Consider the following 23,903-nt stretch of genomic DNA (forward strand, 5'->3'; position numbering starts at 1 on the left):
TTCAACGGAATACCAGTGAGTGTCACGAGATTTATAATAGCTCGCGGGCCCTGCCTATGGTGCGAGGATAAATGTGCAAAAAAATTTCATGGATTAATACATTTAACATTGTCCAGCAGGCATCACGGCTAGTAAACACCGACTAGGAAAGTGTTTGCATGCGAGCAGCCATCCAAAATACGTCATGCCGCACCTACAGCGGTTAAGACGATGAACCCTGGGCCCGAGGCGAAAACTGAGTGACGAGGGGAGGGGGGATATCATATCAAATCAGCATCACGCCATCCAGACGCAAGCGCAAGAATCAACGCGACTATACTTATTTCCCTTATCTCGTACACTTCTCCACAAGACAGCTCGTAGAGCACCGCGGCTTAACCTTATAACAGTTCCGCGGTATATGGTGAGCTGCTTAGTCAGCGCCAAGTTGCCCAGCTGCTTAGCCAAATATAACTCTTTCACCCAAACCACAGAATTACTTTTTGCTTTTCTCATGCTGTTCTATCGCGTAACCCAATGATGAGCGCCGAACGTTAGTTCGCTTGAGCCGGCTACAGCTGGCATCACGATTTTTGACTGCCCATGCTCAGAAGTACTCCGGGATGGTGTCGGCCCGAGTTGCAGTAATTATATCAACAACTACCACCGCCGACAAGCTGAACTGGAAGCAGGCCGTCTGCTGTGTTGATCTTCTAGGTTCTTTGCCGCTCAATGACGCGTTCAACTTACTGCGGTGCATTCCACATCTCTTCTCAAGTTTGTCTTCCGTGGAGAAGCCTCTAGCGCTCCTCACAGCACCCGGCACCGACCACTCAGTCCTGTGTAATGAATGCACTCTAAAGCACGTGCGTTTGATACTATCATGGACATCAACTTGAACAGTCTGCTTATTCTTATGAGACTGTATGGAATGGCTATCGACTAAGGCCAACGAGGCACTAGATATCGGATAACCGCGAGAACGGGAAGAAAATGGGAAGAAGCGAGTAGCGAAGTACTCAGCCGATGGTGACATATGTCGAATAGGCTACGATCATCCTACAGGTGAGTCAGTTTGTCACATTATTAATATTGTGTCCCCGATACACGGAGAAAATTGCTGATAGGACGTTTAATCGGGTTTGGGCACCGTAAGTCCAAGCCTGGGAATGGACGTTCGTCATCATTGTCCCCGTTTTCTTACTTCAACTGATTCACGTTCGAGCTTACGGTGCGTAATCGTTGAGTATGTGTGCTAACGTTGGACTACAACAGGACAGTCTGAGTACTAGTCTGCTCTCGTTAAGGTTAAGGTCCTTCGATCATAGCTTTCATCTTTGCCAGGCTCATCTACGACTGGGGCGGAGTAAAATGTCATCCTAGACCCGTAAGCAATGCATAGTGTTCGTCAGCAGTACAGGAAGGGGCTGTCGAATTCTCAGAATGGTCAAGCTTTCATCGGTGGCTTTCAAATTTTCAGCCAGACTTTCATCAACGCCTTTTACTCTTTCGGCGGTGTTGAACTGGTGGCGGTTGCCGCGGGAGAGTCCGTTCGACCGCATCAAACTATCCCTCGGGCTATCAGGGCTCCTTTCATCCGGATAGTCCTTTGACCATCCTAACAATTGGACTCAGTAGGAGCGGAATTGACTGCTCATCTCTTCGACCTACTATCAGACTCGGATGTGACAGTATCTACACTGACTGGTGTTCCAGCGTGCTAGGTTTGGCACCACTGCACACGTCGTGAATGCCATCCTCTTGACAGCGGTTCTGGTCAGGCCTCTCGCGTCTTTGTGGATAAGCAGTCGAGGCATTTTTGTGCCTGCGCTCGTGTGAGTCCGTGCTATCGCCTTATGCTCATAGAATGCAACACTGACAATACAGTTTTTGATGTAGCATGGCGTATCATTTGCGACGTTCATCTCATCGAGACAGAAATGGCCTACATTGAAAAATGTATGGTGCAATCAGAGAGGCACGGACGGTGGTACTTCATACCCAAAAAACAATGAGGTAGATATGTGTAGATGCAGATGTCTAAGTACAGGTAGATACAAATCTTAGAAATTCAAGATGGCAAGATTTCGTAACACAAAGAATCTTCGTAACGATCAAAAAATAAGACTTCGATTGCATAGTCACAAAGCAACGCTATTGACCGTGCGAATGTAAAGATTCACTCTGTAGTCCCAAATGCATCATAAATGATGTATCCTGGTCAATCGTCGCCATTCCATGAGCCAATAAGTGCCATAACGAGCTATTTTTCGAGTGTCACCTCTAGCTTTGCATGTAGGATGTTACCGCCGTCTACATCTGTGGGATTGCTACGACAAAACAGTCAGTTGAATTCGTCAAAGGAGAACAGTAGCAATATGTCGCTCGCCACAATCACGATTCCAAGACAAGGATCGAGTTGAGGCAGCAAAGGACTTACACCAACTGATCGCCTAACTTCCAATTGCTCCAAACGGACTTTTCGCCGTCTACATCGCCGATGTATCTGCATAGCCAATGGGGGAGGAAAGGATCGCATAGGAATCATAGATAAATCAGTACCTCAGCTTCGGATGTGTCAAGGCAGATTTAAACTTACCCCATCGGTATGTGTGTTTCGAGTTCACCTTTCCTGCTCGCACCCTCAAACACCCTTTTAGGCGGCGTTTCACGGCCAGATTCCCCTTTCGTTGTACGAGTTTCTAACAGAAGTGAATAACATTCTAGAGAAACTGGAAGACTAGGCGAAGAGAGGCCAAAGCCAACGATCCATTTCCCCTTATTCCCCATTTCAAAGCGGAACGACCATATACGTCCTGCAGCATATGGCATAATTATGAGCGTAAGGAACAGCCTGGAAGATAAGATATACCTCGCGCAACAAAATCATAATTCAACCTTCGTGTAGTGCACAGACGTTTCTGGAACATCCTGATACGGAAGGAAACAACAAACTGGTTGTCGTCCAGTTCTGCCACATTATGCACCTCAATCTCATCTTGTGGACAGCCAAGAAATTGTCTTAAAGACTCGTCTTGGGCTAATCAATACGTCATACATCAATGCAAACGCTCTCGGATGGGCATTAAGGACTCACCATCAGTATTCTGAAAATTCAGTTTGCAGAATAATGCATGGTTGCTAGTTCGCATGCATGCAAGACGTAGGTCGGAAGAACATTTGGACGAAAATTTGGAGATGAATAACTTGAACGTCCAGAATACCTCTTGCCGGTGATTCACAATTGCCCAATATAGCGCCGTGTGACCCTCGATATTGGGTGTTTGCAGAAGGTCGGAGAGCTCTGCAGCTGTGAGATCATGAGCACATGCATCGGCAATCGATTCAATGGAGGAAGGGGAGACATCTGTAGGGGAGACAAGATCACGAATGCGAGATAGAACGGTGGCACGTCTCTCCCTGACTGATAGAAAGGAGAATATGGATGGTTGTCTTCATTTGACTCGGATGTTAGAAATTGTGTCGTACGATGGAGGCGAGCTAGCAATGGACTTGCTATCATCGATGACTTCGGATTTTGTAGCCATGATGGCGGGGTGAGTGATGCGAAAGGGGTCTTTCGTTGAGGTGATACAATAGAATAGGGCGTTGTGCCAAGCATCCTACGCGATCCCATAGGGTAAGCAGACTGTTGGTTGTCCATGATAGTATGCGCGTGCTTCAGAGTATATTCATTGCACAAGACTGAGCGGTTCGTGTCGAGTACTGTGAAGAGCGCTAGAGACCTCCCGACGATAGACAAACTTGAAGGAGAAAGATTAAATGCATCATAGCAAGTTGTCACGGTGCGACAAACGGGATCAACCCAGACGGCTTGCTTCTAGTAGGTAGCAAAAAAATCCCTGAATTTAGGCAAGAGTGAATGCAAGTATTAGTAAGCGCTAGTCTACGCTGTTTCGGTTCAATCACAGTCGGAGTGTGAAAACTCTGTGTCGTTGGAATCCGAATTCAAGACGCCTACTTACTACGACTCGGAAAAATCATCCACTAATTTATCAGAATACTATACTACTTGACGATATCATTCGTCTATATCGAACCCAAAATACGCGAAAGTTACGGCGCTGTCTTACTTCTGTTCTACCAATTTTCTAGGAATCTTGAAACTTGTACATCACCGCATGCCAGCAGTGCACCTGAACTTCTTCGTCTCTCTGTATCTTTGATTGTCAAAGTCGCAGAGACAGCTGACGACTATGTAACAGATTCGATCACAATTAGCCAGTATTGTGCCTTCTCTGAATCACTCCGTCAAGTCTGCGTTGTTGGCACATTCATGACTACCATGGGCACGGGGCACCATGGAACGTATACTGTCACTTGTTACGTTCTGAAACCGTACTCACAAAACACATCCTTGGCAGACTCGTCAAAGTGATTATGAAACATGCCCTTCTCCAACGCTTTTAACGCATGTGCATCTTCGTATCGTAATGATAGAGCACCCCTAACGTGATTTGCGAACTCATCTTTTCTTCTTGCAACTTCAGCTAAACGAAGTTACTCACCTTCGAGTTCGAACCTTACGAGAATGCATGACAGATCCTAACGTTGAACTTTTTCATCGAGTACCGTCTTCAACAAGACCTGGAAGTTCCGCAACTTGAAGTTCGTGCTATGCCTATTCATGACCTCACTCAACTTTATAACGCAGTGCTAGGGATGCCTTACGAACCCATGATGAGGCGCGACAATCCTTCATGCCGCTGCAGTCTACTTGCTGGTTCGCTGTCATGATATCTAATTAGGACCTAGTTGAAGCAATTGTTACAGCAAGAGAAGGAACTCGAAGTTCATACAAACCATTGGACACCTAATCGAAATTATAGCAGAAGAAAGCCTTCTGACTGCTCGGAACCATGATTACCGCCTCAATATTCCGATCTAGGCTCTTATGACACGTCCGTATGTGATTGAAGGTATAAAAACTTCGCGACTCTCTGACATCTGGTAATCATTCCTCTCGATCACAGTCATGCAGCTCTCACTTGTTTTCAAGACGCTCCTTTCCTTTATCGCCATTGCAGCAGCATATCCCACACCATCGGTGATGAAACTTTCTTGTGAGGAATTATACGTTACTCTAGTTGATGGGTGTGCAGCTGATATACAATGCAGCTATGGCTAAGCGTTCGGGGGGGCTTGGCTCTAACCTCGTTGGTTATTTGGACACTAGGTTCCCCAACGACCTTAGTCAACCTAGCGTACCCAGCGGACCTCTCAATAGTGACGTCAACTACGTGAATACTCGGGCCCCCAACGACCTCAGTCAACCTAGCGGACCCAGCGGACCCCTCAATAGTGACGTCAACTACGTGAATACTCGGGCCCCCAACGACCTTAGTCAACCTAGCGGACCCAGCGGACCCCTCAATAGTGACGTCAACTACTTGAACACTCGGGCCCCCGACAATAGTCACTCCAGCAATCCTTCCACCACTCCTTCCACCACTCCTTCCACCATTCCCTCCACCAGTTCTAACGACAAAAGTCACTCCAGCAACTCTGCTAATAGCGACGCTGAATACTTAAACACTCGGGCTCCCGGTGACGATGATAGTCACTCCAGCAATTCTGCCAATGATGACGCTAAGCACTTGAGCGTCCGGGTCCCGGACGATAACACTAGTCATTCTAGCAACTCTGCCAGTGATGACGCCAAGTACTTGAGCGTTCGGAACCCCGACGATACCACTAGTCATGACAGCAATTCTGCCAACGACAACGCTGAGTACTTGAGCGTCCGGGCCCCCGACGTCAGTAACGTCAGCAGTACTTCTAATACTGCTAACTCTTCCAATGGCAATGGCGATCAGAGCGATGGCGATGAAGATTAAATCGTGAATCGCGAGGAGTAAACGTGTATCCAAGAGAGGTACTGTCTGCCTTTTTTTTCTATTACTGTTCCAATAGTGACTCATTCAGGACAAAAGAGGGCTCATGACTCCCGAGGAATGATACAACGTGGTCGACATCACGATCCGTCTGTCCTATATATATATTATATCCACAATACCCGTTTCTGCTCACCTCATTCTACCTCTCGACCTGTTCTAATAGACCTCCCAGTACGATACCATTTCCACTCGGTCTTTCAAACTAAGACTGAGTGAGCATACTTACTACCACGTCTGTATATACCTACCCGACAATACGGGGTCCCCTTTTTTCTGCTTATAGCGGTTGAAATAGTCTAGCCTGTCCAGATGTTAGACGACGTGCATTACTCTTTGCATTGGTTGTATGTTAATATGATGAGCGTCACGCATATGGTAGTTGAGCGGGTACAGCAGCACGTCGAGCTCGCACGGACGTATAGCAATTCGGTACTGATCAATATACTAAGTAGTAGTACAAGGTTACTGAGACAGCGAAAGGACGTATAGCAATTCGGTACTGATCGATATATAGTAGTACATGGTTAGTGAGACAGCGAAAAACAAATACAACATCACCAGCATACCCTGCAAAATAGTCTCTCCTAGATGAAGGAGGATAGTTACAGAAGATTATCGGTATGCAAATTTGATCGGCTGCTAGTGCTTGGGACTTCGTACAACTCACTAAACTTTTGCGTCAGAGTGAGTCCTTCGGGGTCATAGGCCCTATGTCGTCATTTGCATCCTTTCCTTTGTACATATGCGGTTGATGTGGTGCCGTTGGATTTGGATACTTACTCCAAGCGCCATCTGGCAGGATGGCGCAAGTAAGTATAAAAAGAAAACTGCGATGGGAGGTTAGTAAATGAAGATTAGATCAATTGAACTTGCGAGTATTTTTCTAATTGCGGTGATTTAGCCAAGTTTTTCACGAGCCGGGTTACTCATTTCTACTGGTCCTTCCATGGTACTGACAGTGTCGCATCAAGTGCGGCTCTCCGGAGTGAGGACATTGCATGTGATCATTTGGGTGATAGGGAATAGTATAGGAACACACCTAAGTTCTACCAAGTCTACCCTGGAAGACCACAGGTAAGGGGATGAGCATAGTCGTTCTTTCTTCGCTACATGTGACATGTCTTCTGCAAGGTACATCGCTGTATCGATAGACAGCCGCAGACTCTGCGAGGTTCCCAAAAGAACAAGAACTGGATAGCAGGCCCATCGGTTGAAATCTGTGCGCAGTGGTTGGAGGTGCGGAGTGAATATAATGGACCATCAGTTCAGAGGAAGGAAAACGAATGGTACATCAGCGTAAATGTACGTTGATGTGTGCTTGCTTATAGCCGTATTATGACTCTTGTACGGCGCAAAGCAAGATAAGTATTAAGCATCTTTATTTAACACTGTGTGGTGCCGAGAAACTCCGACGGGCTACGTCTCGGCACCCGGCTTTCCGAGTCGTGCATCGAGCACGAGGGCCAAATTGGAAATTTAAGCTCAAGCGGCAGGCTGCGACTCCGAGTGTTCTCATGTTGTTCCTACAATAGCGAAGCAAACTCTACTGTCAGGTAAGTTGCCAGTCTGGGTAGGGCGCGCGTGGTTCTCGTTCTCATTGCCTTACTGGTTATTAATATTGCTGACACGATTAGCAGTGGGTGTCGATGAGTTCCCCGGTGTGCAACGGTATGTTTTGGGATTCAAATGCGAACATTGCCGAGAATTTCCTTCAACGCGAGCATGTCGAATCAAGTCGAGTCTCCACCTTCGCATTGGCATCCAGGTCAGTTCCAACACTCCTCAACATTAATTGCGCTCTTCGCATTACCATTTCAACTATACTGACTAGCTTTATATACACATACAGTTGTTTCTCCTCGAGCTCGACCCTCATCCCAAATATTCTCGTCCATCCTTCACATTCTACGCTACCACACTCAGGCTGGTGTGTTTCCTCCCCCCTTCCGAGATTGTGTCACTCACCCGGAACTACTCCCGTCTACCCATTACCCACATTCGCAGTCACAACATCTTTGGCGGCTGCGAGATGAATCTCATCAGGCCGTGCAGCTTCCCTATCAACAAACTAACTACAAATACCACGACCATGACTGTGGGCTACTATGGCGGGCTGTACCATTCACAGAGCTCTGAAGAGTTGTTCATGTGCGCATCTGGTCTCAAGGTCTGTCCTGCCCCGTTATATTACTGACTTCCTAACGAGAACTCCAAACTCACAAATGCACCACTAGATTATCATCTCACGAAATTCGATACCAAGTCTTCATTAAGACGTTCGTGCTCACACTCCTGACGTCCACGAGTCTTCAGTTTGAATTAGGAACGTGATACCCTACCAACGATCCTAAGCTTAGCATGACCTCGGACACTACTTATACAACTCTAAATATCGTAAATTCCTGCATTTTGAACCAGTTCTCGCAATACAGAACCTCGCACGAGCCTGACAGCCTATTTTCCCGCAGGAACGACTATCCCCACCTTTGCGCATGCCCAAATACGGATCTCGTAGTTCGCACCGGACCACGCAATCACGCCATCGTTGGATGGGTAAGGTAGGCCTTCAATTGCGCGAATTCACTTCCCTTGGACCATTCATTGATCCAACCATCAGCTCAAGCACCTGCTCTCAAATGATGCACTGCGAAACCAAGGTCGATCTCTGCATTCTCGCGCGCCTGGCCAAGGACTCAGATATACTAGATGGATACGCCGTGTTGATGTCAAGGTATACTATGTATTTTGAACAGTTGCTTTCAAAACGACAGTATCCTAGGTTAAACCATGAAAACGATTCGTGGACCGCTGATGATCATCGAGTCATCATTCACTGTGAATTTCTCCTACTGCTAGTACTAGTACACTTCTCCTTTTCGGACAGTCCTGATTTGAACACGGATTTCTCTTTATACCGAAACTGGATCCCCTGAACACCATTACTCTTCGCTCTTTGGTTCCACAAACATGCCAGCGCCGTAATACCTTGCCTCGCCACCGATCTGTGCCTCATTACCAAGGTGTGCCCCGTGTGGCAACGAAAGCTGCAGAATTGCAGAAACCCGTGGAAGATAGAACGAAGCGTTCTCAAACACTCTGCCCCACTGCCTCTTAGCACGAGAAGGCTCTTCATTCTCCTCAGACGATTGATACTTGTGTGCAAAGAACTCTTCCAGACAGTCGCAATCATCACCATCTTCGACAGCGCGGATAAGAACAGGATGGAGGACAACATTGAAATGATTCTCGAGAGCATCGAAAAGTGCTGAGTCGGTTCCCTTGAGGTATTTCTTCTTCACGCTTGCCTTGCGGTAGAGATGAGTGAGCGGGAAAGCGACGACAGTAGTGCCTCCGTCATGCAATTCTCTGATTTCATCAACGACAGCCTGCACCAACTTCTGGTCCAAGTTAGGATAAGTGTTGATGTGGGATGCAATGTGCTGGTGACGAAGAAAAGCCTGTTGCATGGGAGTGTAACTAGGTGGTTTAACCCAATATCGAGATGATTGCTCGACGACTTCGACGTCATACTGGAGCACCAGACGTGTGCCCTTGGTCACGGGCATGACTTTGTGCTCTGTGTCTGTGTAGAATGCGACAACGACTGGCTGGAGCTCTTCGCCGGACTTTCTCGAATGCTTTGTTGGATGCATGTTGACAATTGTCTCAACGCCTTGATGCCTCAACATAAGCTCTCCCCCCTCCCATTCCATGTTAAGTGCGACGAGCACCGTTCCATGGTGAGCATCGCTATGCGTCGAGTCACGATGCCAGTCGAAATGGCCTCCTTCGCCGTATATGGCGAGCTTGTATAACTTGAGGGAAACGTTTCTCCCGACAAACATGCTGGTCTGAAGTTCATCCTCGACTTTGCTCACAAACTGTTCATATTGTGATTTCTTATCCCCCCGTAAACTGAAAGCGAGCTCGTCCGCTTTGAGCTCTGTTCCGTTCCTGTAAGTTGGGTCCAAGACAGTCTCTGCTCCCCTGCCGAACGGCGAAGGGGTGGCGTGCTTTTGTAATACGCCGACGTCAGGGTTCATCCACGTCCCCGCGTCTTCTCCCTTGACGAGCAGCTTAAATGTGGCTGTCCCTGCCCGACTCTTGAAGGATACGAATGGACTGCAGGCAAGATTGTCGAGCGCACGTGTGAGCTTAGTCTCTCTTTGCACTTTATACGCTACATCAGAGCTGGAAAAAGAATCGATATGTTCTCCGATGCGCTTGAGGACGGAGAGCTCATGCTCTGGCTCTGAGTTCGAGGAAACTGATGAGGTGTCCGAGTCCATTTTCGCTGATGTGGTTATCGATGGAAGAGCCTCGGTGGCAAATGGTTTAAATCGCGAGCCCCTATGCCTGATTATTACATAAAATGATCATACCCCCTGTGGCAAGAGAAACTTGTCCGCTGGAACTCAGTACTCAGGTGGACCGGTGGGCGTCGTCTACGCATGATGCGTAGCATCTTAAATGCTTCTTTTATCGTGGCCGGCATGAATTGGACAGGCAGGCCTGGCCCTGATTAACACTGGCTGTTCGCGGGCAAATACTAGAACTGAATCCAAATACTATCGAGTCGACACTTCGAGCCGAGCGCCTACGTTTAGGGGTATACGAACCATTGCAAGAAATCAACTGCCAGTAATAAACAATAATAAATATCAATAAACGTTCAATGTGGCTGTATGTCATGACTGATCCAGTTTAAAGTTTTTGAACCATGTCGCTCAATTCTGCCCTGGATAAATGAAAGAGATCATAGCTGCAGTAGGTGACGACAACTTGAATAGAGCTGAAAAACGCCAGTGCAGTGACTTAGTGGCTACCGTGCAAGATTCGACGGACACCCATTTGCCGATCATATCAGCAGCGAACAACAAGGCAGACGTCGTGTTCGCAATTCGAAAACGCGCTAAATCAGCTCACTGTCGATGAAATCGTCTCCTCAGAATTTGTGTTGCCAACTTGCTAGTTGAGTGTTGGAATGTCTTTGTAGGCCTGGGTTCAGTCGTTGCATAGATGGATGGCTGCTGGTGTGTCCGCTCGCTATTACATTTGTTTTATCATCAATAAACTCTTGTCCAAGTCTGTCATATACAAGACGATGCCTTCAAGTTGCGCGACCCTGCTCAATGTATCATGTATGCAAAAGTACTTGCAGTCAGTCCTCTCAACGGTGCCAGGTGTTTGTAATCTGAAGCTTAGATGTTTGAGTAAACCGTCATGTCTGATAACTGGTCTGGTTGGTTTCTCTTCGTCACACCGGCTTTCATCAACTAAAATGCAGCACACGCTCATTTTGCTATATACAGAGATGTGGCTGGAGTTCAACGGAGCAGAATGATATGAGCCTGCAGTATGCAGCTGCCACAGGTATGACGTGCCATATTGATCAAGGTGTCTCCCGCTTACCTTATTGCAACTCTACACTATCAGGGATATCATTCAAGTTTGTGCCCTGTTGTATTCGGGAGGCATAGAGCCCAGGTGCACTCAAGAATGGTTTGTTGCCAATGTGTATTAGCGTTTTATTCAATGATATCGGTACAGCGTCACTTTCCCGGCTTCGCATTCATCCGCACTGATTGATCTATACTAATACAAGCCTACAAGGTCACCGAGACAATGTTTGCCTCGTATAAAGCACCGCTAACGTTATTTGTGAACGAAGCTACTAATAAGTGCCGCTCACCTTCCAGTTCGAACATTACGAGAGCGTATGACAGATTCTGATATGGGGCCTTTTCATCGAGTACTATCTTCAACAAGAGCGTCTGGAAGTTTCAGAACTTGACTCAGTTCGTACCACGCCTATCTGTGACCTCACCCAACTTTATAACACAGTACCAGAGACGCCTCACGAGCTCATGATGAGGCGTGACAAACCTTCATACCGCTGCAGTCTACTGGTTCGCCGTCATGGTATCCGATCAGGCTATTGTATCGCCCCGTTAGGACCTAGTCGAAGCAACTGTTACAGCAAGAGAAGGAACTTGAAGTTCATACCAGCCGCTGGAGACCGAACCGAAATGATAGCATAGAAGAACTTCTGACTATTCGGAACCACATTATCGTCCCAATACTTGATTTGGGCCCTTACGATACGTCCGTATGTGGTCAAAGGTATAAGAACTTCGCGAGTTTCTGACATCTGATGACCATTCCTCCCGATTACAGTCATGCAGTTCTCATTTGTCTTCAACACACTCCTTTCCTTTATCGCTATTGCAGCAGCATATCCCACACCATCAGGGATGAAACTTTCTTGTGAGGACATATGCATCACTCTTGTTGATGGGCGTGGAATTGATATGCAATACAGCTTTGGCTAAGCGTGAGGGGCTTGGCTCTAACCTTATTGGTGATTTGGACACTAGGTTCCCTAACGATGTTAGTCAACCTAGCGTGCCTAGCGGCCCTCCAAATAGCAACATTGACTACTTGGACACTCGGGCCTCCAACGATGTCAGTCAGCCCAGCATGCCCAGCGGCCCTCCCAATAGCGACATTGACTACTTGAACACTCGGGCCCCCGACAATAGTCACACCAGCAATCCTTCCAACACTTCTTCCAACACTCCTTCCAGCACTTCTAGTAATTCTAACGACACTAGTCACTCCAGTCACTCCAGCAATTCTGCCAGTAGCGACGCTGAGTACTTGAGCGTCCGGGTCCCTGGCGACGACACTAGTCACCCCAGCGACACTTCCAACACTTCTAACCCTGCCAACACTGCCAATGGCAATGGCGATGAGAGCGATGGCGACGAGGATGTTAAAATGTGAATCGTGGGGAGTAACCGGACGAAGAGGGTTGGTGACTCCAGGGCTGAAAGATGATAAAACGTGATCAGCATCACGATCCATCCGTGCTATATATCTATTTTATATCCACAATCATTCTTGATACCCCCGCCCACGTCATTCTACCTCTCAACCTGTTCCAATAAACTTCCAAGTACGATATTGTTTCCCCTCAGTCTTGTGAACCAAGACTGAGGTCAGCATACTAAGTACTTACTGCCACATCCGGTGCATATATTTACCTGACAATACAGGGTCCTCTCTTTTTATGTTTATATCATAGCTGTAGTAGTTTAGAGACGATGTGCATTGCTCTATGTATTGGCTGCATGCCTCTGTTTTTATGATGCCGATATGATGAGCGTCACGAACGTATATGTTGGTTGAGCTTTTGTACAGCGCCTGCCTTGCTTTCCGTAAAAGCAAATGAACATCTGTTCCTTTATCTTCGTATAAAAAGGACCAGATGTCAAATGGCACCGCTGCCTACACAAGAACTCCTAGACGACGTCACTTTCCCAGTTTCATACTCTTCCGCACAAAGAAGGCCAAGAAACATGTTTATTTCATGTGTGCGAAGGACGTATAACACTTTGGTACTGATCGATCTATACTAGTAGTACAAGGTCCCTGAGACAGCAAGAATCAAATACAACAATCTGTCAAATTATGAGCCAATCAAACAGTGACGGACTCAGAGGGAAATTTTCCCGTCAACGCAGCTATGCTATGCACGAGCTGTTCAACCTGTGTCACAAGTGCACTAAGTCGGAGATCCTGTTCTACGAAGCGAGATTCCACCATCGCAGCCAACTTATCGTCTCGTAAGGAAAACGAAGTAGTCTCGTTGACGTTAGCCAAAGGTTCGTCTGATACTCCGATGCCTGTATCTTGAACCCGGTCTTTAATCTTGATCAGCCAGTGTTTGTAAGGGTGGTGATTCGTGACCACGTTGAACACATCGTGAAATGTACAATCACTGCATAGGGCAATGGGGGATTTGCGTTCTGTGATAATTGTTAAGCTTTGTGCCCCGTCAGAGATATGGAAATCTGACCTGCGCAGGTAATGCATACATAAAAAATGCCGTTCATCTTAACGCCGCATTCAGCACAAGAATAGGCATCCTCGTTCGTGGCTGAGGTTCCAGGTATCCTCTCGAATGCTACTCCTGTGTTCCCATTGAGCTTTTCATCACCTTCCCGCAAATCGACACAGGTGGGAAAATCATTTGCTTGAGTGGCTTCTGTCGGATGCGCAAGTTCAGGCTCATCTGATTGCGTTTGAGATTCGTCTTCTCGCACAGTCAATGGTGCTTCTAGTGGTGCTGGAGCGGGCACGTAAGTGGATAAGGAATTCCTGGCACGCCATCGGATTCTGCTGTAGCGACCATCAGGTACCGACATGCGGAAGACAAGCATGTTGTGAGTTGACTTGTGGTCGGATGGATATTTATGATCTGAGACCGGCTGAGATTCGCAATCCGCACACAAATCATAGTCATCTGTGTAAAAACATTAGTTGTCTTGCACGAAAGAAATGTCTCTGTGACCCTCACCGCACTCGCAGTCTATACAAAGGTGAAGGACATCGCCGATAAGGTAATCGCATGCATCGCACTGACAGCTGAAAATCGCAAAGGCAGATGTTTAGAGAATGATAAATAGACAGAAGATGGGCTCACTCGAATATTCGTCTACGTATCTGAAGCTCAGCAAATGAATCCCAGCGCTCGACGTCTGTAGGTGGTTGCTCCTGGGACAAGACATCGAACCTCTCTTTGTCTGTCAACGATATGTAAGGCGGGACACCGTGAGGGCAGTCCCACATATTGATCATGTTCGACAGGACATTCATGCACCGCAAACGGATGTATTCATGCATGGTGCCTTCAGGCTGCTGAACAGGACTGAATGCGACGAGCTTGACAGGCCTTCCTATCCCTTCACTGTCCTCTGCCAGATTGAAAGGACCCAGCTTCAATGCTGATGAATCGATCTCGATCTCCAGCTTGTTGTCATCAAGTCCAAAGTTATGGTTTCCCCAGTATTCGGCGTCATCTGTGGCCAATTCTGGACTGTACCAAAAGTTGTACTATTATGAGATATTAGACCGAATTGATACAAAGTTGCTGTCTACACATACCAAGCCATGCGCATACCATGTGAATCTTGCTTTTGGATCATTACCCTGCTGACGAAACGATTCTGTGATGGTGGAAGGAGATAGCTCATCATGACATACTAGCTTAGAAACGCACCTGCCAGTTGGTCCACGCGCAGAGATACCCCATCCAAGATATTTTCTATCGTTTGAGTTGCAGATTCAAGCTCTCTCTCGACTAGAATCACTGTGGTAGCAAGTTTCATGATCTGTAAATGCCTCCTGATTACGAGGTAAAGCAAAGGCAGCAAGAACTGAACAAGCACAATGACGTGTGTGAGCATTCAGCGCAATCACTGAGTCAATAACCCACATTCTCGATGCGACCAGATCCGAAAAGTTTGATGGAATCTCTGGAGTCGATTTCATACTTGACGATGTTGAGCTTGTCCATCAATGTCGCCTCTTGAGCCTCGCGACGCCGAGCAGTCAATTGCGCGAGATCCAAGTCCGAATCCTCCGATCCAAGCTCTGCAATAGAACGGACGAGCCTTTTGATATCTGGCTGCTGTGTAAATATCCTCGTCAAAAGATGGGCAGAGCGACGCACCATCGATGACATATGAGTTCAAGTATGTGACAATACACCCCCTGTTTTCTGGAAGTACATCTGCTTGTGCATAAACCATGCTGTTCAAGACCTGTTCAATTCGTGCATGATAGTATTGGCTATCCACCCTCCAGCCTTCACTGACGTAAGCACTGGCTCAACCTGACGATGAAACTTCTTACCTGCAGCCCAGTATGCAAGTGCTTGCGGCAGAGTCCAGCCCAAAGGCATTGCAGATGTAAAAGCATTCACTTCCCTTATACTGACCAAGCCATTCGCATCGCCGTCGAAGCCTTCGGATAAACCTGGAATGTAGAAGACGGACAGATATTTCAAGCACCATTTGTCTGCAGGGTCGACATTAGGAAGTTTTTGGTACGAAGGATCGGCTGCTGCAAACTCGCGGTCTTCTCCTTCTGAATCGGACATGACAGAGACAGAGGGAGTTGGAGACGGGACTCGCAGTACCAATGACGAAATATCCGATGGTGCTTCTGGGAGTGGAGCATCGTGACGGAGGCGGGAGAAACGGTTCACGTAATAATCATGGAGTTCCGCAATGAAGTACAATGTCTTGACGCTTGTTGTCCATTTCTCGGTGATGATAAGTATTCGCTTCGATCATCATGCCTGCACAAAGACATACCATCTCTTTCCAGATATATCGGAGGTGCTGATGAAATTGAACGAATTAATGATGCATAAGGTTGAGTTTTTCAATCCTTACTGGATCCTTGACCCGTCGAAATCTGCTGTTAAAGGCCCACATAATGCGCGTTTCGGAATCTTTGATGGCATCTTTGATGTCGGATGTCTGTGCATCAAGCTTGAACATGAAGAGCGCGCGATTCTCATCGAGTAGGTTGCGCAACGGAGTATGCAGTTCATGAAGCAGTGATGCATCAAGGTGGGACTGCTTGCCGACCGATCCGTTCGCAGAAGCGGTCTTTGAAGTAGGCTTGTTGACATCTTTGGTAGGAACATCGGCGCGTGCTTTGTTCTGTGGACGCCCTTCCTGTTGCTCGGCGATTTTCAGTAGCTCCGCCATTTTGTCTTCGCTTTCCAAACATTTCTCTCTTCCACCGCGCATCTGCACTTCTTTCTCGAATCTTGCTTCGCGATCGGTTTGCGTCCGGATCAGCTTGTCTAGTTTATCAATGGCAATATCAACCCTCAACGTTGTTCTGATATTTAAGGCGAGCTGGAGGTCCTGCGTACGCTGGGAAAAGCTGGTGCAAACTCTCAGGAATTCGCTCGCCCAATGGGAGGATCTGAATAATTTCACTAGAAATGTGGTTCTCTATACGAAGCACCCATGAATATGAAGAAAACTAACCCATGAACTTTGACTTGTAGTATTTGTCAATGGCGTTTCCGCAATCTTGGATATCTTGCTTGATACCATCCAGGACACGATCCAATCGCCCCCGAATGTTGCCGTGAGGTCCCACGATGGCAGGATCTCTGGTGTCCTTAAGTCTATCATAGACATAGAATAGAGTCAGTAAGAATCGTTCAAAGCTAGCGTCGGATCACGAACTGGAGGAGCATGGTCATCATGTCAGATGCTTGAGATAACATCAGTCCAACTCTACGATCGTTTTCTCTTCTTGTTAGCTCAAGATTCACGATGGCCTTGAAAGCGAGTATAGCCACTGAAATTCATCCAAACATTACCTGAGGCAGAAACATCGACAAGTGATAACACACCACCGACAAACGGGTGAACCTGTTGCAGAACATCCAGGGCCTCCATCACCTTCTTCGCCTCTCCAAGAAAGTCGCCCATATTCTTCTTTGATATGTCCGCAACCATCGCATCAGATGCAGAGTTGATGGTTGCATTCTGAGTACAGAAATCGTACACCGATCCAACTTCTTGAGCAGTCTGGACGACGCAGTCCTCTGAAGAAGAGCATAGTAATCTAAATAGCACCCTGGCTTACTGGGATGGATTGTGAATGACGAACCTGCCTGATCCCACTTGTCGAGCTTTCTAGCGAAGGTCGAGTTTAAACTCGAGGTGGCATCATCCAATGCCTTCTGCGTCCGTTCAATAGTAATGTCAGATATGAATTTTTCTGTGTGAGCCATGGAGACTGCGCAGCACTCGTGAAGAACTCAAGGGAAGAGACTGAGGTGATAATTCTGTCAGAACGAGCTGATTAACGAGATGGCTTACCAGTCGATCGTGATTTATCCCCATAGGGCTTGCGACTTGTCAGTGACAGTAAAGTTGCCGGGGTGCGGACCGTGCGGTGCTGAACTGCCCGAACGGTTTGAGATAGTTTCGGATGCAGGTTCGGGGTAGTCAAACGAGTTCGAACCCCTGCTGAATCCGGCGGGAACTGAGTACTGTAGTACCCACCTACACTCCTCGTCACTGACGTTATAAGTCATACCAGCCAGTATCACTGAAAAGAGAATTGAGTTCCGCTTATTTCATGGACGCGACATAGTCTTGGTAGACTACGAGATCGATCAGATTCAAACTCACCTGCTGCTGCTGTATGACCTGGCCCGGGTACTATGACTTCAATATATCACAATATCAAAATAAAAGTGAATCCATCCGAAACCTCATATGATCTGTTCAAAGTCTCCCGCCAAATGATCATGTTGAGGACGAGGGCAAGATGCAACACACACGAGGAGAGAGATATACTCTTCCGCACTTGAATGAAAGCCAATTACAGACATGTTTATTTCACATGTACGAAGGACGCGCGTATACATATAACACTTTGGTATAGATCGATCTATACTAGAAATACAACAGTCTGCCAATTTATGAACCAATCAATCAGTGACGGATTCAGAGGGAAGCTCTGCTTTTCCTGTCGATGCAGCCATACTATGCACAAGGTATTCAACCTGTGTGACAAGTGTACTAAGCCGGAGATCCAGTTCTACGAAACGAGATTCCACCATTGCAGCCAGCTTATCGACTCGTAAGGAAAGCGAAGTAGATTCGTCCACGTTGGCCAAAGGTTCGTCTGATGTTTCGATGCTTATATCTTGAACCCGGTCTTTAATCTTGACCAGCCAGTGTTTGTAAGGGTGATGATTCGTGGTCACGTTGAACACATCACGAAATGCACAATCACCGCATAGGGCAATGGCGGAATAGAGTTCTGTGATAATTGTTAAGCTATGTGCCCCGTTAGAGATATGGAAATCTGACCTGCGCAGGTAAGGCATACATAAAAAATGCCCTTGATCTTGACACCGCATTCAGTACAAGTATGTAGATCCCCATTCGCGGTTGAGGGTTTAGGTATTTCCCCCTGAGATACTACTCCCGGGTTCCCGTTCAGCTTCTCATCACCTTCCTGCAAATCAACAGAGGTGGAAGAATCGTCTGCTCGAGTAGCTTCTATCGGATGCGCAAGTTCAGGCTCATCTGATTGCGTCTGAGATTCGTCTTCTCGCACAGCAAATGGTGCTTCTAGTGGTGCTACAGCGGGCACGCAAGTGGATAAGAAATTCCTGGCATACCACCGGATTCTGCTGTAGCGACCATGAGGTATCGACATGCGGAAGACAAGCATGTTGTGTGTCGATTTGTGGTCGGACGGGTATTTGTGATCTGAGACCGGCTGAGATTCGCAATCTGCACACACATCATAGTCATCTATGTAAAAAGATTAGCCCCCTTACACGAAAGGGTTATCTCCGTAATACTCACTGGACTCGCAATCTATACAACGGTGAAGGATATCACTAACAAGGTAATGACATGCGTCGCACTGACACCTGAAATACAAATATTTAAAGAATGATAAAATAGACAGAAGACGGACTCACTGGAACAACTGTCTACGCATCTGAAGTTCAGCGAATGAATCCCAGCGTTCGACATCTGTGGGCGGTAACTCTTGGGACAGAATATCGAGCCTTTCTTTGTCGACCAACGATAAGTAAGGCGGAATATCGTAAGGGTAGCCCCACGTATTGGACAAGTCATTCATGCACCGCAAACGGATATATTCGTCCATGGTAGCTTCAGGCTGCTGAACGGGACTAAATGCGACGAGCTTGACAAGTCTTCCTATCCCCTCATTGTCCTCTTTCAGACTGAAAGGACCGAGCTTCAATGCTGTTGAATCGATCTCAAGCTTACTGACATCAAGCCCAAAATCGTGAGTTTCCCAGTATTCGGTGTCATCTGTGGTTAATTCTGGACTATGCCAAGAGTTGTACTATTATGAGGTATCAGACCGGAAACCAATATAAAGTTGCTGTTTCTACGTACCAAACCATGCGCATACCACGTGAATCTCGCTTTTGGATCATTACCTTGTTGACGAAATGATTCTGTGATGGTGGAAGAGATAGCACACCATGATATAGCTTAGAAACGCACCTGCCAGTTGGTCCACGCGCAGAGACACCCCTTCCAAAATATTTTCTATCGTTTGAGTTGAAGATTCAAGCTCTCTCTCGACTAGAATCACTGTGGCAGCAAGTTTCATGATCTGTAAATGCCTCCTGATTACGAGGTAAAGCAAAGGCAGCAAGAACTGAACAAGCAGTGACTCGTGTAAGCATTCAGTACAACCACCGAGTCAGCAACCCACATTTTCGATGCGACCAGATCCAAAAAGCTTGATAGAATCTTTGGAATCGATTTCGTACTTAACAATCTTGAGCTTATCCGCTAATGTCTCTTCTTGAGCCTCGCGACGCCGAGCAGTCAATTGCGCGAGATCCAAGTCCGAATCCTCCAATCCAAGCTCTGCAATAGAACGGACGAGCCTTTTGATATCTGTCTGCTGTGTAAATGTCCTCGTCAAAAGATGGGCAGAGCGACGCACCATCGATGACATATGAGTTCAAGTATGTGGCAATGCACCTCCTGTTTTCTGGAAGTACATCTGCTTGCGCGTAAACCATGCTGTTCAAGACCTCCTCGATTCGTGCATGATAGTACTGGCTGTCCACTCTCCAACCTCCACCGACATAAGCACTGGCTCGAACTGACGATAAAACTTCTTACCTGCAGCCCAGTATGCAAGTGCTTGCGGCAGAGTCCAACCCAAAGGCATTGCGGACGTAAAAGCATTCACTTCCCTTATACTAACCAAGCCATTCGCATCGCCGTCGAAGCCTTCGGATAAACTTGGAACGTAGAAGACGGACAAATATTTCAAGCACCATTTGTCTGCAGGATCGACAGTAGGAAGTTCTTGGTATGAAGGATCGGCTGCTGGAAGCTCGCGGTCTTCTCCTTCTGAATCGGACATGACGGAGACAGTGGGAGTTGGAGATGGCACTCGCAGCACCAACGATGAAGCCTCTGAATCTGCTTCTGGGGGTGGAGTATTATGACGGAGACGGGAAAAACGGTTCACGTAATAATCATAGAGTTCTGCAATGAAGTATAGTGTCTTGACACTTGTTGTCCATTTCTTGACGATGATAAGTATGCGCTTCGATCACGCCTGCACAAAAACATACCATCTCTTTCCAAATATATCGTAGGTGCTAATGAAATTGACCAAGTCAGTGATGCATAAAGTCGAATTCCTTAATCCTTACCGGATCCTTGATCCGTCGAAATCTACTGTTGAAGGCCCACATAATGCGCGTTTCAGAATCCTTGATAGCATCTTTGATGTCAGATGTCTGTGCATCAAGCTTAAACATGAAGAGCGTGCGATTCTCGTCAAGTAAGTTGCGTAACGGAGCACGTAGTTCATGAAGCAGCGATGCATCAAGGCGGGACTGCTCGCCAACCGATCCGTTCGCAGAAGCGGTCTTTGAAGTAGGCTTGTTGACATCTTTGGTAGGCGCATCAGCATACGCTTTATTCTGTGGACGCCCTTCCCGTGGATCGGCGATTTTCAGTAGCTCTGCTAGTTTATCTTCGCTTTCCAAACATTTCTCTCTTCCACCACGCATTTGCACCTCTTTCTCGAATCTTGCTTCGCGTTCGGTTTGCGTCCGGATCAGCTTGTCTAGCTTATCAATGGCAATATCAACTCTCAACGTAATTCTGATATTTAAGGCGAGCTGGAGGTCCTGCGTACGTTGGGAAAAGCTGCTGCAAACTCTGAGGAATTCGCTTGCCCAATGGGAGGATCTGAAGAATTTCACTGGGAATGTGATTCTCTATATGAAACGCCTAAGGATATGAGGAAAACTAACCCATGAATTTTGACTTGTAGTATTTGTCGATGGCATTTCCGCAATCTTCGATGTCTTGCTTGATGCCATCCAGGACACGATCCAATCGCCCCCGAATGTTGCCATGAGACCCCACTATGGCAGGATCTCTGGTGTCCTTAAGTCTATCATAGAATCGTGTCAGTAAAAATAGCTCAAAGCTAGTGTCGGATCACGAACTGGAGGAGCATGGTCATCATGTCAGATGCTTGAGCTAACATCAGTCCAACTCTACGATCGTTTTCTCTTCTTGTTAGTTCGAGATTCACGACAGCCTTGAAAGCAAGTATAGCCACTGAAATTTATTCAAATATTAGCTGAGGCAGACACATCGACAAGTGATAACATACCACCGACAAACGGGTGAACCTGTTGCAGAACATCCAGGGCCTCCATCACCTTCTTTGCCTCTCCCAGAAAGTCGCCCATATTCTTCTTTGATAGGTCCGCGACCATCGCATCAGATGCAGAGTTGATGGTTGCATTCTGAGTATAGAAATCGTACACCGATCCAACTTCTTGAGCGGTCTGGATGACGCAGTTCTCTGAAAAATAGCATAGTAATCTGAATAATACCCTCGCTTACTGGGATAGATTATGAATGACGAACCTGCCTGATCCCACTTGTCGAGCTTTCTAGCGAAAGTCGAGTTTAAATTTGAGGTGGCATCATCCAATGTCTTCTGCGTTCGTTCAATCGTAATGTCAGATATGACTTGTTCTGTGTGAGTCATGGAGGCTGCGCAGCAGGGAAAGCGCTCGTGAAGAACTCAAGGGAAGAGACTGAGGTGATAATTATGTCAGAACGAGCTGATTTAATGAGATGGCTCACCAGTCCACCTATCCCCATAGGGCTTGCAACTTGTCAATAGCAAGTGACTGCCCGGACCGGTTTGAGATAGGTTCGGGTGCAGATTCGGGTAGTCAAACGAGTTCAAACCCCTGCTGAATCCGGCGGGAACTGAGTCGGATTGTACAATAGTACCCACCCACGCTCCTCGTCACTGACGTCTAGGGCGGTTATAAGTCATAGTATCACTGAAAAGAGAATTGAGTTCCGCTCATTGCATGGACGTGACATAGTCATGGTAGACTACGAGACCGATCAAACTCACCTGCCGCTGTATGACCTGGTATGACTTCAATATATCAAACATTGATTGCAGATATCAAAATAAAACTGAACCCATCCGAAACCTCATATAATATGTTCAAAGTCTCCTGCCAAATGATCATGATGAGAACGAGGGCAAGATACAACGCAAACGAGGAGAGAGATCGAACAAGACCGTGACAAGCACACGACAAGAGTGAAATTGAGAACCAATTGGAGAGTGTGTGTCTATATATTTATATACTGCAATAAACAGCGGAAAATGTTGAGACGCGAGCTGTCCTAGGTAATAGTAGTGTACGGGATAAAGGTATGATGTGAATAGCCGATAAAGTCTGTTTTGAAGTGTTGATGTTTCGATGTACCCTCCACAACTTCAAGTTGTACTACCTCCGTCATCGATCATCCCGCCTCCGACAAGTGCTCGTCATTCAATATTCAATATTCAACCTGCCCCCTACCCTTTGCCGTCTTCTTCCTTCTCCCACTCACTGGACGTCCTCTTCTCCATTACCCTACTATTCTCCCTTCAATGTCTTGAATCTTCCTCATCATTTCTGTCTTCCCTTCTTGAACGCATCGCACTATCCCAAAAATCTAACCATTGCCATCATAATGGTCTGTTTCTCCGTACCTTTGATTTTGCTGGGTTCGAGGCGGCGAGATACTTCGCACAAATGAATACGTCGACGGGTGAATAGAGGAATTGATTGACAACATACTCAAGTGCGTGACCACTGACCAACTCGCTGCCCCCAGCGGCTCTCGCAATAACCCACCTTCTTAAATTATGTAGACTATATCTTCATGAAAAGCATGTTCATAGATAATCTTGACGTGAATTATATCATACATACTGAGACAGCCCGGCTGATATCTGTCACGTCGTTCAACTCGCTACCAACCAATACTAAATAACTGACTTTTCAGTGTCATTTCCAGTGTCGCAGTCTACAGACGGAATTGCTACAGCAACAGGTTTGTCAAAGGAGAAGAGTCGAAGATATGTTGAGTTCTCCTATCACTGCTCAAAACACATCCGGATTGCAACACGGATCAAGTTGAGGAAATGAAAGACTTACTCGTGCATCAACCAATCATCCAACAACCACCGTACCAGGTCTGTGTGACCAGCCTGATGATAGTATGGGAATCATAAATCCATCAATGCCTTTGGCTTCAAATGAATCGAAACATCAGCCATCTG

At 46.8% G+C, this 23,903-nt stretch overlaps 7 protein-coding genes across 7 annotated transcripts; 3 read left to right on the forward strand and 4 right to left on the reverse strand.

The window, feature by feature from the left end:
• Positions 1-2,242: 2,242 nt before the first annotated feature.
• Positions 2,243-3,527, reverse strand: HD556DRAFT_1446830 (uncharacterized protein; the record flags this gene model as incomplete). The annotated part of the gene is made up of 5 exons (XM_041307160.1): positions 2,243-2,309; positions 2,579-2,795; positions 2,852-3,019; positions 3,077-3,399; positions 3,469-3,527. The coding sequence occupies 5 exons, from the start codon at positions 3,525-3,527 to the stop codon at positions 2,243-2,245; spliced, it is 834 nt and encodes a 277-aa protein (XP_041156652.1).
• A 1,448-nt stretch (positions 3,528-4,975) lies between these two features.
• On the forward strand, positions 4,976-5,837 carry HD556DRAFT_1446831 (uncharacterized protein; the record flags this gene model as incomplete). The annotated part of the gene is made up of 2 exons (XM_041307161.1): positions 4,976-5,063; positions 5,119-5,837. 2 exons carry the CDS (start codon positions 4,976-4,978, stop codon positions 5,835-5,837), a joined length of 807 nt encoding a protein of 268 aa, XP_041156653.1.
• A 1,467-nt stretch (positions 5,838-7,304) lies between these two features.
• On the forward strand, positions 7,305-8,280 carry HD556DRAFT_769637 (uncharacterized protein). The gene is made up of 5 exons (XM_041311573.1): positions 7,305-7,450; positions 7,535-7,662; positions 7,747-7,824; positions 7,902-8,064; positions 8,132-8,280. Exons 2-5 carry the CDS (start codon positions 7,544-7,546, stop codon positions 8,168-8,170), a joined length of 399 nt encoding a protein of 132 aa, XP_041156654.1. The 5' UTR covers positions 7,305-7,450; positions 7,535-7,543; the 3' UTR covers positions 8,171-8,280.
• Positions 8,281-8,897: 617 nt separating this feature from the next.
• Positions 8,898-10,227, reverse strand: HD556DRAFT_1296659 (uncharacterized protein; the record flags this gene model as incomplete). The annotated part of the gene is made up of 1 exon (XM_041299435.1): positions 8,898-10,227. A coding segment is annotated over exon 1 (1,287 nt), but the record flags the coding sequence as incomplete, so codon positions are not given.
• Positions 10,228-12,042: 1,815 nt separating this feature from the next.
• Positions 12,043-13,073, forward strand: HD556DRAFT_769847 (uncharacterized protein). The gene is made up of 2 exons (XM_041311574.1): positions 12,043-12,164; positions 12,220-13,073. Exons 1-2 carry the CDS (start codon positions 12,077-12,079, stop codon positions 12,681-12,683), a joined length of 552 nt encoding a protein of 183 aa, XP_041156656.1. The 5' UTR covers positions 12,043-12,076; the 3' UTR covers positions 12,684-13,073.
• Positions 13,074-13,379: 306 nt separating this feature from the next.
• HD556DRAFT_1446834 (uncharacterized protein) lies at positions 13,380-17,508 on the reverse strand (the record flags this gene model as incomplete). Its single annotated transcript, XM_041307162.1, has 15 exons — positions 13,380-13,708; positions 13,759-14,205; positions 14,260-14,327; positions 14,386-14,795; positions 14,847-14,908; positions 14,962-15,118; positions 15,178-15,365; positions 15,415-15,549; positions 15,597-16,008; positions 16,061-16,087; positions 16,142-16,698; positions 16,751-16,893; positions 16,955-17,069; positions 17,125-17,319; positions 17,385-17,508. The coding sequence occupies 15 exons, from the start codon at positions 17,506-17,508 to the stop codon at positions 13,380-13,382; spliced, it is 3,369 nt and encodes a 1,122-aa protein (XP_041156657.1).
• A 1,052-nt stretch (positions 17,509-18,560) lies between these two features.
• HD556DRAFT_1396559 (uncharacterized protein) lies at positions 18,561-22,450 on the reverse strand (the record flags this gene model as incomplete). The annotated part of the gene is made up of 14 exons (XM_041303704.1): positions 22,193-22,450; positions 21,933-22,127; positions 21,763-21,877; positions 21,565-21,707; positions 20,956-21,512; positions 20,875-20,901; positions 20,414-20,825; positions 20,232-20,366; positions 19,995-20,182; positions 19,781-19,937; positions 19,670-19,731; positions 19,222-19,616; positions 19,103-19,170; positions 18,561-19,048 (listed from the first exon to the last, which is right to left on the reverse strand). The coding sequence occupies exons 1-14, from the start codon at positions 22,314-22,316 to the stop codon at positions 18,561-18,563; spliced, it is 3,066 nt and encodes a 1,021-aa protein (XP_041156658.1). The 5' UTR covers positions 22,317-22,450.
• Positions 22,451-23,903: the final 1,453 nt, after the last annotated feature.

This window comes from Suillus plorans, assembly GCF_016647745.1.
Source record: "Suillus plorans strain S12 chromosome Unknown HD556scaffold_57, whole genome shotgun sequence".
NCBI lineage: Eukaryota > Fungi > Basidiomycota > Agaricomycetes > Boletales > Suillaceae > Suillus > Suillus plorans.